At 41.0% G+C, this 14896-nt stretch overlaps 1 protein-coding gene across 2 annotated transcripts in view; it reads left to right on the plus strand.

The window, feature by feature from the left end:
- Positions 1 to 4257: 4257 nt before the first annotated feature.
- Positions 4258 to 14896, plus strand: part of strip2 (striatin interacting protein 2) — a gene marked incomplete at its 3' end in the record, with an annotated part of 48954 nt that continues 38315 nt past the window's right edge. For both annotated transcript variants that reach the window (XM_080420778.1, XM_080420779.1), the window contains exons 1-2: positions 4258 to 4539; positions 13686 to 13755. In XM_080420778.1, coding sequence (XP_080276904.1) covers positions 4381 to 4539; positions 13686 to 13755 — 229 coding nt within the window. In that variant the 5' untranslated portion in view covers positions 4258 to 4380. The remainder of the gene's footprint in view (positions 4540 to 13685; positions 13756 to 14896) is intronic.

The raw sequence follows: 14896 nt of genomic DNA on the forward strand, positions 1-14896 counted from the left end.
ACCGGAGTTAGCTGGTTTTGCTGACTCCAGGCTCCACCCCCTTTTGACCTCCAACCTCATTGTGAGCTTGGAGATCCATTTAGCTGTTCTTATCAATGATGAACAAAACCTCCTATTCCTTTCATTTCTTTAAAAAAAAATACATTTTGGAGTTAGCTGGTGCCTGACAGCAGAGATATAATAGAACTGTATGACAGAAAGGAACTGGCAGATCAATAAAATCCTTTCTGTGGACACACTAAATCAGGCTTTAATGAGTACATGGGTGGGTGAGTTTAGGTGTGTGTGAATGTTTTATCTGACTGTGCGTTTTAGTCTTCCGTTTTGTATTCCTCGTTTGCTTCATTTAACAGCTGCCTCAGGATCCTATAGCCCTGCATTAGGGGGGGAATTTTCCATTTCGTTGGCCACTTTGGGAGACAAATAAAAGGGCCGACCATCACATGGGTGGGAGGGGGATAACACCAGCATCATAATAATATATATAGTATATACTGTATACAGATGTATAACGACCTCTTTAAAAAAAAATATCAAAAAAGAAAGAAAAAGAAAGTGTGGGAACACGAGCAGAATCAACTCCTGTATTTATTGTTGTAAATCCTCAGTACAAGCTGGCAAAATTCTCAAAACATGTTTAAGTTGTCTAAGAAAAATTACTATTATTAAATATTGCAAGTGATAATGGTAGATGATGAGCAATAATAATAATGAAAAAAACGTTTCTGTAATCTTAATGAATAAAGATGTATAAAAAAACAAAAAATACTGTTTGCGGTCTATATATTTTTTTTATTTATTTTATTGCTCGGGCCCTACAGCTTTTGAGACATCAGCTGTCTCATATTTTGGAGATGAGCTGTGTTCAGGTAAAATGAGCCACTGTCAATCACTCTCACGCACGCACACACACACACATACACACTGAGCACTTTAAACGTATAGAGATCGGCTATTTGAAAATAGAAGATCTACAAGCTCACAATGCGACGCGTCGCGTTGTGAGCTCGTAGATCTACTATTTTCAAAAAGATTTGTGAAAATAAGTGCCAAATGTGTTTTATTTTTTTTACATTTTAACAACGCAAATCTGGTATGAGGGTCCCTGACGCAAAATATTTTCAGATGGGGGTCCGTTGACAAATACATATTAATTTGGGGGTCCTTGACATGAAAATGATTGAGAACCACTGGTTTAAACAGCATTAGGAAGCAAGCCCAAATGAGCAACTACACTTTAGAAACAAGCCCAAAGAAGCGCAACCAATATTTTCAAGCAACATTACAGAAAAACACTTATAATTACAGACATGGCAACTCTGCCCGGGGCCCAGACAGTGTTCCCACTGAGATTGCTCTGACATTAGCTGTTTATAGTTAAAGACCTTGCTCATGTCTCTGCACTTTAAAGGCCTATTTATACTTGGTTGCGCACTGGAAATAGCCGATCTACAAGCTCACACACTGCGTCACAGCGTGACGTGTTGTGAGCTTTTAGAGCAGCAATTTTCCGAATAGACAGAGTGTAAAATAGGGCTTAATACATGTTTTTGTATTTTTTTATCCCACGATCTTGTAACCCCTTTTCACCCGGTGTCAGTTTTCTAAGTGATCCTGGGTGCTACACTCCCCCCACCAGCCTAGGGAGCCCAGGGCCGAGCTCATACCTCCTTCAATGCATGAGAGCCAACTGACCTTCTTGTCACCTGACGGGGGGGAGTTTCCCCGGTTGGACGTAGCGTGTGGAAAGAACACGTTATTCCAACCAGTTCCCTTCCCCTCCATCAGGCGCCCGGCCCGGCTGTCATGGGGGAGGCGGTATAGCGACAAGGATTACTACATGTTTCTGTGAGAGTATTAAAGGAGAATTTTGGACTAAAGTTTTCTTACCTTTTCTATGACGTTATGATATCTTAGGATGAATGGTACAGTTTTGGTGAGATCTGACGTTCATAGTGACAGAACACTGTCCCAAAAAAAAAAAAAACCGAAGTCTCGCTAGACGAGATTGATTTTATTTTTATTTTTTTGCATAGTGTTCAGTCACTATGAACGTCAGATCTCACCATTTTTTTTTTTTTAAAAGCTATTAAAATATGTGATCTAACCTAAGGCCTATCCGCGCACCTTTTAAGCTGTGGCGGCTCAGGGGTGGAGTTATGAAATTTTTCTACTGTACCATTCATCCTAAGATATCATAACGTCATAGAAAAGGTAAGAAAACTTTAGTCCAAAATTCTCCTTTAACTAGAAGATACGGGGAGAACATGCAAACTCCACACAGAGTAGGCCCTTTCGCCAACCCCACCTAGGGTATGGGCACTGATGACGCGGAGGAGAAGACGCGCCCACAGCGTCCCCGGCGGGAATCGAACCCAGGACCTTCTAGCTTTGAAGCGACAGCGCTACCGACTGCGCAACCGTGCCCCTCCATTTTACTCGTAACGCACTTTACATTTTTGGAAATCACAAAGTGCTACAGGGCTTAAAATGTATGTTGATTAATGTATGTTTCTGATCATCTCAAGTAACAAACATTTTCAAATAATCGTAGTGGAGTAAAAAGTCCATTATTTGCCTCCGAGATGTAGTGGAGTAGAAGTATACTCGACCACTACAGCAAACAGCACATACTCCCCCAGCAAACAGATAGTGAGCATAGACAGAAACCTCATATTTCCCTGCTTTATCATACTTAAAGGGCAATTTTGGACCACGGTTTTCTCAGATCTCACCCCCCAAAAAAACATATACTGTAACAGCTATCAAAATATGCGATCTAGCGCAAGGCCTATTGGCGCGTGTTTTTAGCTGTGGCGGACTGGGGATGGAGTTATGAATTTTTTCTACTGTACCATTCATGCTAGGATATCATAACATCATAGAAAAGGTAAGAAAACTGTGGTCCAAAATTCCCCTTTAAGAGTGTCGCATAAAAATAGTGAAAATAGCAGATCTACAAGCTCACAGCGCTGTGAGCTTGTAGATCTACTATTTTCACAATTGTATTTTTAATTGTTTCCCCAATAATAATTAAAAAAGGAACGGTTTTGGACGTAATGACAGTTATCAGATAGGGAGTTATGTGTTTGCTTGCTGTAGGTCATGTGACCAATTCACCTTGCAGCCAACCCCGACCAGACCCCGACCACTTCTAACCCCGCCCCCCTGGCTGGCTGCAGCCAATCCAACGCACTGAGGTGGAGATTGTCTCTCAAGTTGCATGGAAACCAGTGTTGCCATGTCCGCTTATTATAAGCGACTTTGGGCTTGTTTTTCTGTAAAGTTGCTTGTAAATATTGGTGGCTGCGATTTTTTTGGGCTTGTTTTTAAAGTGTAATTATTTGGGCTTACTTTCATTATTTTTTTTCCCATTGTTTAAACCAGTTCTCAAACATTTGCATGTCACGGATGCCTAAATTAATGTAGGCTACTATTTGCAGACCCGCATCTGAAAAAAAAAAATAATCTTCCAAGTATATTCCAAATATTCCAATATATTCTTTTCAAGATATTTTTGAAAATAGCAGATCTGTAACAGTGGTTGGGGGCAATTGTAACAATTGTAAAAAATAAGTCATATTAACACACTATATCTCAAATAAAAGCACATCACTAAGTAATATGTATTTTTTATATTTATATTGTTACTTATTAAGAATGTTTTATATATATAATTAGAATTATTTTAATTTGTATTCGAATTATTTTCTTTTTAAATTTAGTTTTTTCAAGTGTATGTCTATTCTTTTAAATGTATTTTTTTCCTAGCAGATCAAAGCGCGTCACTGTGAGCTTGCAGATCTGCTATTTTCAAATAACCAATAAAGTGCTCATGTGGCTCTTCTTTTGGGCTTGTTTTCAGTGTTAATTTTGTTGACTTTAGACTAAGACTAAAATACTATTGGTTTTGATATTTAGTCGACTAAGACTAGACTAAACAATTTCAGTTGACTAAAATAGGCCTAAAACTAAATGGTGTGTTATTCAAAGGACTAAGACTAAATCAGAATTTGCAGTAAAAATTAACATTGGTTTTCATAGACCCTGGTTGCTTGTTTCTCTCGCACAAACCTGGCAGCACTGATGGAAACCCAACTGTGTGCGTGCGCGTGTGTGTGTGTGTGTGTGTGTGTGTGTGTGTGTGTGTGTGTGTGTGTGTAAGCGCGTGCGTGCGTGTGCTCTGCTCACAGCCGCGATTGCTTCCACTTCAGTTTGACAGCCGCTGTGTGTGTGAGTGTGTGAGAGAGGGAGAGAGTGAATGAGAGAGTGTGTGTTTGTGTGTGTGACTGAGCCGTCCTGCAGGTCGCTGCCTGCTTCTTCAACGGAATGTAATGTAATATAATGCTCCTCTAAACCGATCATAACCACAGCTATAAGATGCAGGTCGTCGGAGGAGGAGGAGGAGGAGGAGAGGAGGACATGATGGAGGTACCTGCTTCTCCTTCTTCCATCATCATCAATGATCTGAACATCAACGGAACCAACGGCCATCAGATCAGACCTCTGCTGTCCAGAGGAGCCAAGGAGACCTCTGAGGTGTGTGTGTGTGTGTGTGTGTGTGTGTGTGTGTGTGTGTGTGTGTGTGTGTGTGTGTGTGTGTGTGTGTGTGTGTGTGTGTGTGTGTGTGTGTGTGTGTGTGTGTGTGTGTGTGTGTGTGTGTGTGTGTGTGTGTGTGTGTGTGTGTGTGTTGCTGGGTAGCTTTCAGCATTGAGCTGCATGCATGGCCAGTATTATACACATACCGGGATATCAAGAACGCTCGCCCCAAAACACAGTCCCCCCCCCCCCCACCGGGTCGCCACCAGGTAGGCTACTCCTAAACCAACATAACCTCAGTAAACTATGCGCCTATTAGCTAAACCTAACCTTATGCCTAAACGTAACCTCAGTAAATTATGCCTAAACCTCACCTTATATTCCTTAATAAACGTAACCTCTCAGTAAAACATATAACGATACAATCTGCGGGGAAAATGAGGGTGAGCGTGTTTTGGGGCGAGTGTTCCGGTCACCATACCGTACTACTGGCTACTCTCCTCTGTCACAGCATGCATTTATTTTGGCGTCAGCGCCAAGTGTTGAGCGGCTGCTCTGCTGCTATAAATACATACATGCACCACCACCAGTATAAATAAACGTACTACTAGTATCCCCCATGCTCCCCCTGATTCTCAACCCCTGTAACATTATAGACTGTGAATATGGAGATTTAGAAAAGGGGTGGGCACTTTTCACTTACTATTCACTGACTTAGTATTTATTTGCTTAGTATTCACTGACTTGTATTTATACTTAGTATTCACTGACTTAGTTTTTATTTACTCCTATTCACTGACTTAGTATTTATTTACTTAGTATTCATTGACTTAGTTTTTATTTACTCCTATTCACTGACTTAGTTTTTATTTACTTAGTATTCACTGACTTAGTTTTTATTTACTCCTATTCACTGACTTAGTTTTTATTTACTTAGTATTCACTGACTTAGTATTTATTTACTTAGTATTCACTGACTTAGTATTTATTTACTTAGTATTCATTGACTTAGTTTGTATTTACTCCTATTCACTGACTTAGTTTTTATTTACTTAGTAATCACTGACTTAGTTTTTATTTACTGCTATTCACTGACTTAGTTTTTATTTACTACTATTCATTGACTTAGTTTTTATTTACTCCTATTCACTGACTTAGTTTTTATTTACTTAGTATTCACTGACTTAGTTTTTATTTACTCCTATTCACGGACTTAGTATTCACTTGGTAATCAGTATCACTGACAACATTGGGATGTGTAATCAGTGGTCCATAGTGATAGTACATATGCACCATGTACAAGCTCACTTTTACCACAGGGTCTGGGTTGAGTTGTCCAAAATGAAGGCTATTCTCAGGAGAACTTACAATTCCGAAGCACAGCAGGAGAAAGGGTACAAATGCCAAGAGTCTTCTGCTAAGCTCAGGAGTGTTGGCAGGCTAGAATCAGAATCAGGTTTATTGTCACATCACAGGTTTTAAAAAAGTGGGTGAAATTCGTTTTCGTGCATAGTTCCCATCGTAACGTTATTTCCATAGAAAGAAGAAGGTTAGGCTCTCAACGTGGAGGATGAGAACTGAAGTGGTGATTATTATTGTTGTTGTGATGGCGGGGTGTCAGGAGGACACTAGGACGGATTGACAGCCTGCACTGTCAAATCTGTTGTTATATAACTCTGTGCTGTCATTTAACTCAAATGGACCCAGGAAATAATAGAGTCCATAATTTGAGGGTCCAAAATGGACCCTATGGACCATGGCTGCTTTATTGACCCTGCTGATTTGTGTTAAAGCAAAACTTTTTCAAGTCAAGGACCTCTAAATTAATACGTATTTGGCCGCGGACCCCCGTCTGAACAAGGTTTGTGCCAGGGACCCCCAGAAGAGAAGGTTTAGGCTATGTTTTTTTTTTTAAATCTACATTTTCAAAGATAGAAGATGAACAAGCTCGCAGTGCAGCTATTTTTGAATAGCCAACATATAAATGGATAAAGTGGCTAAAATAATTATGATGCTGTATTGTTCAATATATAACTACTTTTGCTGGGGACCGCCTGGAAACGACACAACCCAAACCTCTTCCGAAGCGTAATTTAGGTTAAAGCTCTCTGTGTTGAAGAGGCTTCCACAGATGAGGGGGACAATATTTGCCATGTTCATATTGATTGAATGTTGTTGCTGGGAAGGATGGAGGGCCTTTTTAGTTTACACAGAGAAATAATGCTGCCAGTAACTTGTAGGACTACCTTCTTTACAAATTCTAAAGCCCACTGGCCCCAGTGCTCATTCTGATCAAAAAAACAACAACCTAGTAATAATTATTCCACTTGTGAAAAATAATCACTAATTCAGTGGTTCTCAACCTTTTCAGGCCGCGACCCCCCAGAATAATCATAATTGAACTGGGGGACCCAAGCACTTGTCCTTGTAACTTGTAATTGATATGTATTTGGCCGAGGTATTACATCTTGTTTGAGTTCCACAGATAAATATTGTGAAAATAGCCGATCGACAAGCTTGTAGATGAGCTATTTTTAAAATGTTTGCCATTTTCTTATATTATTTGACAATTTGGTCAATGTTTGACCTGTTTTTATTGTGTAGTTTGTTGATTAATTTTGATGCAGTAATGGTCTTATTTTTTGTTATTTCTTTTATTTTAGAGGTAATAAAAAGGTCTTAAAAGTCCTTAAATTGTCACTTTAGAAATGTGCAGATACCCTGTGTAATACACTTATACTGTATGGTTGGTTTGTTTACTGTTGAGTGAGAAAACAATGTTGCACATTAAGCAAATCATGCGGGGACCCCCCCTGGGGGTCCAGACCCACAGGATGAAAACCACTGTACTAATTCACCCCAGAGCAGTTGAGGTGAACATTGTATGTGTCATTGACTGTGTGCTACAGTATAATTTATGTTTTCCAGGGAACTGGAGCATACTGACCCTGTAGCTAGCTGTACAAAGGTGGGTTGGGGGGCATGGTCTGCTCGCTGTGGGGGAGGGTTCTCCTTTGGGGGGGGGGGGGGCAGGGTGGGGGGTAGTAGCTATGACATGGAAGCACTTTTACTACCGTTAAAGCCATGTAGGCTACTCACGTTCCCCACCGCGCGCTCTGTCACTGCGCTTTATCTGTGTCACTTACTTACTTAACGTATACCGCAGAGCCGTGTTCGGGCCAAATGAGGTTACTCAAGTCAACACACGTGTGTGTGTGTGTGTGTGTGTGTGTGTGTGTGTGTGTGTATATATGCAGTGTATATATACAGTGTGTGTAGTGTGTATATGTTACAGTAGGATTGGAAAACCAGTCATTTTGTCGTGTGCATTGCGCTATGAATTGAGTACAAAGGACCCCAATGGAAACAAGCCAAAGGCTTTCTTGGGGTTGTTTAGTTCCTATTAGCTGACCTTGTATTGAACTGTATTTTCATGTGCTTTTTTCTGCAAACTTCTAATAAAGTATTCAATCAATCATTCAGCCAGATTGAAAAAGGAGTGCTCGTTTTCTTCGAGTTCACCTCCCGCGCCCCCCCCCCCGTCAAAAAAAAAAGACGTCTCGAAGGTACTGAGACAAGGCAAGGGGGATGAAGATTTCCAATTCTGTCTCTATCGGGACATAACTCGGACGGCGCTGAGTCGGCTGAAGGTGACTTCGGCAACGCTCGCCTAAGCTCGCTCGGCTTCAGATGGCGCGCCGCCGTCGGTGAAAACGAGTGCACCTTCTTCAATCTGACTGGCTTTCCAATCATACTGTGACATATATACAGAGAGAGAGAGACATTACAGTAAAGTTCCAAATTTGTGTTGGTAGATTATTTCCCTGTTGTAACGAGGCTTTTTGGCAATGACTTTTAATACCGTTGGAAAGCCTGTTTATTTGCCTTTTAAAGCCTGTATTTAAATGGTGCCCCATTTGTAAGGAACATAAGTTTGTGGGATGAGCAGCACAGCTGAGTATGGGGGTTGCGCAGCGCTAGGCCTGTCACAATTATTATATAATCGCCTAATCGCAATTATTTAAGATAATCGCAATAATGTTTTGCATAATCGTCATAATCATTTTCATGTACAAATATTCATATATTTTCAAACTGAAATAGTGGACATAGCAGATCTACATTCTAAAAGCTCAATGTGCCGCGATGCGACGTGTTTTGAGCTTGTAGATCGGCTATTTCCACTATAGTTTTTTTTTTACAGTATAAAGTTATTAAATATGTTATTTGTCATATCTGCCCTTTGTTTACCATGCCTAAAAGCCAAACAGAAATTACATTTTCATTCATAATGTTATAACGACAGAAACAGAATTAAATCGTTAATCGCAATTATTTGAGGGACAATTCAATCGTCAAGTGAAATGTCATAATAGTGACAGCCCTACGCGGCGCCCATGAAAAACACCAATGCCACAAACAGCTTGACTTATTCTGCTCTTGCTATTGACTCTTGTTTGGCTTCCCTTGACACACATCATCATCGGCGGCGGCGGCGGCGATCAGTCGAAGTCGAGTGTATGATTGTCCTCCTGTTGGTGGGTCTGGTTATCCTTGATCCACACATTCTATGTGGGCATGTGTGGATGGCTGTAGTTAGAGGAGGTGTTTTAGTGGTGTGCATCTCTCCTTTCTTTGTTGCCTCTTTGCTTCTGCGTCACAGTGGAGGAGCCTTTTCTTGCTGTGCTATGCTTTCTCACACAATGGCGGTCTTTTAGGTAACTTACACACACACACACACACACACACACACACACACACACACACTAGTTGTTTATATACAATACATTTCCATAACATGTCACACATGCGCACACACAAGTGCTGTGCATACAAATACAACGGTCCCTCAGTTCGCATATAAACCATGACACATGTCCTCAACAATCCCTCCATGCCAGAGAGAGAGTGAAGGGAACAGGAGAGGGGGTGGACAGGGGAGGGGGGAGGAGATTTTCTGAAAGCGAGATAAATAGGGAATAGGGAGAGCCAGAGACAGAAACCAAGAATATGAGCGAGACGGCAAAATGGAGAGAGAGAGAGAAAAAGAGAGAGACGGGGGTTGTTACAGAGACCAGTGAAGGGAGACAAGGGACAATTTCAGGGAGGCCACGAAGGCCATGGCAGTCGTTGCCCCTCAGTTTGGCCTTGTGGCCCTCAAACAAATGGCATGCCCTGAGGCCACAGTGGCCTTAATGCCCCAGCTGACTGTACCACTTTCTCCTCTGTCTCTTTCTTGTCAATATGTAGACACCAGTGTCTCTTTCTTGTCAATATGTAGACACCAGTGTCTCTTTCTTGTCATGTAGACACCAGTGTCTCTTTCTTGTCAATATTATGTAGACACCAGTGTCTCTTTCTGGTCAATATGTAGACACCAGTGTCTCTTTCTGGTCAATAAGTAGACACCAGTGTCTCTTTCTTGTCATGTAGACACCAGTGTCTCTTTCTTGTCATGTAGACACCAGTGTCTCTTTCTTGTCATGTAGACACCAGTGTCTCTTTCTTGTCATGTAGACACCAGTGTCTCTTTCTTGTCAATAAGTAGACACCAGTGTCTCTTTCTTGTCAATATGTAGACACCAGTGTCTCTTTCTTGTCATGTAAACACCAGTGTCTCTTTCTTGTCATATAGACACCAGTGTCTCTTTCTTGTCAATAAGTAGACACCAGTGTCTCTTTCTTGTCAATATGTAGACACCAGTGTCTCTTTCTTGTCATGTAGACACCAGTGTCTCTTTCTTGTCATGTAGACACCAGTGTCTCTTTCTTGTCATGTAGACACCAGTGTCTCTTTCTTGTCAATAAGTAGACACCAGTGTCTCTTTCTTGTCAATATGTAGACACCAGTGTCTCTTTCTTGTCATGTAAACACCAGTGTCTCTTTCTTGTCATGTAGACACCAGTGTCTCTTTCTTGTCAATAAGTAGACACCAGTGTCTCTTTCTTGTCAATATGTAGACACCAGTGTCTCTTTCTTGTCATGTAAACACCAGTGTCTCTTTCTTGTCATATAGACACCAGTGTCTCTTTCTTGTCATGTAGACACCAGTGTCTCTTTCTTGTCAATAAGTAGACACCAGTGTCTCTTTCTTGTCAATATGTAGACACCAGTGTCTCTTTCTTGTCATGTAGACATCAGTGTCTCTTTCTTGTCATGTAGACACCAGTGTCTCTTTCTTGTCAATAAGTAGACACCAGTGTCTCTTTCTTGTCATGTAGACACCAGTGTCTCTTTCTTGTCAATATGTAGACACGTCTCTTTCCTGTCATGTAGACACCAGTGTCTCTTTCTTGTCAATATGGAGACTCCAGTGTCTCTTTCTTGTCATGCAGACACCAATACATAATAGTGGAGTAAAAGTACAATATTTGCCTCTGGGATGTAGTAGAAGTAAATGTATTGAAAATTGGAAATACTCCACTAAAGTAAAGATACCTCAAATGTATTTAAGTACAGTACTTGAGTAAATGTACTTAGTTACTTTCCACCACTGCACAGTACACACAGAGTTCAGAGTTGTACATGAATTCATCATGATTGAGGGCTATACTATAATCCCTCGCTAGTCATTTTACCCATTATCTCTGTACTCGTTGTCACTGAAAAATGGAATCTGTTGTCATTTAGATTCTGTTAGCCAACTCATTTGTCTTCGCTTGTCATCTCCACTGTTTGGAGGTTTGTATGTTGCTCTCCGTTTGGTGTTTTTCAGGTTAGATCGGGAACGCATCGGTGTCATTTTCGATTTTAACCACTTTAACCATTATTTTATACTTGGCTATTCAAAAATAGCAGATATACGAGCTTGTAGATCAGCCTTTTTTATCTTGAAAAGTTGCGCAAATCTTTGAATATTTATATATTTTTAAAGCAATTATTTTTTTACTCAAAATCTTTCCTTTTGTAGGATCCCTGGAACCAAATATTTTGCGGCCAAATACATATCATTTTGGGGGTCCTTGACATGAAAAGAGTTTGAGAACCACTGATATTATAGCAACATAAGTGTTTCAGAAAACTGTTAGGATTTAGAAGACATTTGTAGTATCCCCCAGAAGCAAAGATTTTAGTTAAAAACCTATTAACATATTTTCACGATTTTTCAAAAAGAGCAGATCTACAAGCTCATAGTGCGGCACTCTGTGCTGGGGTTAACAGGGAGGCCAGGGAAATCTGCTATTTTTGAATAGCCAAATAAATCTAAAAATGACACAGATTCTTTCCTGGTCTAAATTGGTTAAATGATTTATACAGTGAGCACCTTGAGAATATTAATATTAAACTTTTATTTTATTTTTTATCTCTCACCTGCGTGAACTTGCAGCAGCAGATTGCTTGGAGTTATTTGCATTTCCTTTTAATGTATTAGATCATTATGCAAATAGCTGCACTGGCACGCTAGGCTAAACGTAATCTTATCACACCACAGAATTCATTACAGTAAAGCCTTGGTGGTGACTTTGCACACACACACAAACACACACGCACACACACACACTTTTATTACAGTACTACGGTATACTTAAACGAGGACATAAACATTTTAGGATGGCAATTTGACTTTTTTTTTAATTACACACACACACACCTAAATAATGGTGTATCTCTTATAGTGACTATAGTGATATTGTTCAGGTTCTCTATAATTAGCAGAATGTGTTTCTTCTCCATCATGTAGACTGTGTTCAGTATCACTATGTCTACATTCACTCTGGTTAGGTTAGTATGGATGCAGACTGCTTATATCAGCGCTGTGGAAACCATACTGTGTGTGTGTGTGTGTGTGTGTGTGTGTGTGTGTGTGTGTGTGTGTGTGTGTGTGTGTGTGTGTGTGTGTGTGTGTGTGTGTGTGTGTGTGTGTGTGTGTGTGTGTGTGTGTGTGTGTGTGTGTGTGTGTGTGTGTGTGTGTGTGTGTGTGTGTGTGTGTGTGTGTGTGTGTGTGTGGTGAAGCCCAGAGGGCAGGTGTTAATCATAGGGTGAGATAGTGATGATGTCAGCAGGGTTGTTCAGAGACCGTCAACTGGAAACTGAAGCTAATCATCTTTGTTTGTGTTTGATGACTCTCTCCACTCTCTGGCTGTGGTGTTGCACTGTACTATACAGCAGAGATTCTCAAACTTTTTCATGTCAAGTCAAATTATATGTATTTGGCTGCGGACCCCCATCTGTGATATTTTGTGGCAATGACCCCCATACTTGTGTTGTTTAAATGTTTAAGCTGTAGAGATATAGAAACACTCTATAGATTACTACAACCATATAGAGCTATTCAACACTTATTTTAACCAAAAACAATCAAATAAGAAATATATTATATGTATGATCGTCTCTGTTGGGTGGAAACCCCTCATATGTCCAAAACTGTGACTTTTCAGGATTCAAATAAAAAATTGCAAAAGTAGCAGATCTACAAGCTCAAAACTTCCGTTTTGTACCGAGCTTGTAGTTCTGCTACTTTTGATGCTTTTGTGTGACGCTGTAGTATGGTCAAGTAGGGTGTTAATTTACGAAAAAACACATACAATTTCCCGACTGCAAAGATATACAGTATATTGCTTACTGGCACTGCACCTTTAGTACTCTGAGTAGAGTGTGGATGAACAAAGGGCCCGTTTTACGATTTTTTGATTGACAAGCTACACAACCAATAGCATTCATTCCCCGCCCCCGCTCTTATGACAAGCTACCCATCCAATAGCATTCATTTACGGTGTCATAGGACAAGATATAGAAAGATGGCGGATTTGAAATTGCTGAACAATAGCCTTCATTTACGGTCTGTAGAAACCAATGGCGTCACTTTGTCCATTCATTTTTGGGCGGTGTAGCCACCCCAATAAGTGGGGTTGGGACACCTCATTAGCTGTATTGTGATTGGCTCATTAGTACACCCCTAGCTGTACTGTGATTGGCTGACTCTATTGGCTGACTCTATTCAGCACTGTGATTGGCTAGCGAGACACATGATGACATTAATAACCTATAAATAGGATTATGCACTTCAAAAAAATATTTATTTTTTTTAAAAAGTGAGCTTCCATCACTATGATGACCACCGCCCACTTCACACTGGGTGTGATTATTACAGTCTATGGGATGAACTGAGCGTGTCTCACTGCTGTGTTTGTCTTCTGGTTCCCAGAGTTCCATGGAGTCTCCTAACCTGGAGTTTGAGTATGGAGACACAGACAGCCTGACTGCTGAGCTCTCAGGTAAACTCCCTGTTATTAACCCCTTCACACCTAGCCTCCCTGTTAACCCCTTCACACCCAGCCTCCCTGTTAACCCCTTCACACCCGGCACTCCCTGTTAACCCCTTCACACCCAGCCTCCCTGTTAACCCCTTCACACCCGGCCTCCCTGTTAACCCCTTCACACCCGGCACTCCCTGTTAACCCCTTCACACCCGGCACTCCCTGTTAACCCCTTCACACCCGGCCTCCCTGTTAACCCCTTCACACCCGGCCTCCCTGTTAACCCCTTCACACCCGGAACTCCCTGTTAACCCCTTCACACCCGGCCTCCCTGTTAACCCCTTCACACCCGGCCTCCCTGTTAACCCCTTCACACCCGGCCCTCCCTGTTAACCCCTTCACACCCGGCCTCCCTGTTTTGGGCATGTCAGTAGAGGCAAAAAAAACTACATTTAACCCATTTAATCTGGGAACGCATCTGTGTCATTTTAAGATTTCTTTGGCTATTCGGCACAGAGTGCTGCGCTATGAGCTTGTAGATCTGCAATTTTTTTTTATCGTGAAAATATGTGCAAATCTTTGAATATATATATTTTAGGGGTGTGGGAAGAAATCTATTCGAATACGAATTGCGATTCTCATGTTGGACAATTCAGATCTTTAATCGGAAAAAAAAGGTTTTGAAATCGAGAATCGTTTGTTTTGAAAAAAACGGAAAAAATCTGAATTGTGTCCCCAAGAATCGGAATCGAATCGTTAGATAGCAGACGATTCACAGTAATTCACTTTTACTCCGATCTGTGCTTCTGGGGGGTCCCTGGAACAACATAGTTTGAGATGGGGGTCTGTGGCCAAATCCAGTACATATCATTTAGGGGTCCTTGACATGGAAAAGTGTGAGCACCAGCTGCACCACTGATATAGCAACATGCTGTTAAGATTTAGAAAACATTTTTAGACATTTATTTGGCCGCGGACCCACACCTCAAAATGTTTTGTTCCAGGGACCCCCAGAAGCAAAGATTTGAGTTACAAATGTTTACTTTAAGAAAAAATTGTATTTGTCTTCTCCTCTCCTCTCCTCTCCTCTCCTCTCCTCTCCTCTCCTCTCTTATCCTCATATAAAAATGCTAGTGTCTTATCTCTTAACATTAAAGGA

This window comes from Gymnoscopelus braueri (genome assembly GCF_963280865.1).
Source record: "Gymnoscopelus braueri genome assembly, chromosome: 23".
NCBI lineage: Eukaryota > Metazoa > Chordata > Actinopteri > Myctophiformes > Myctophidae > Gymnoscopelus > Gymnoscopelus braueri.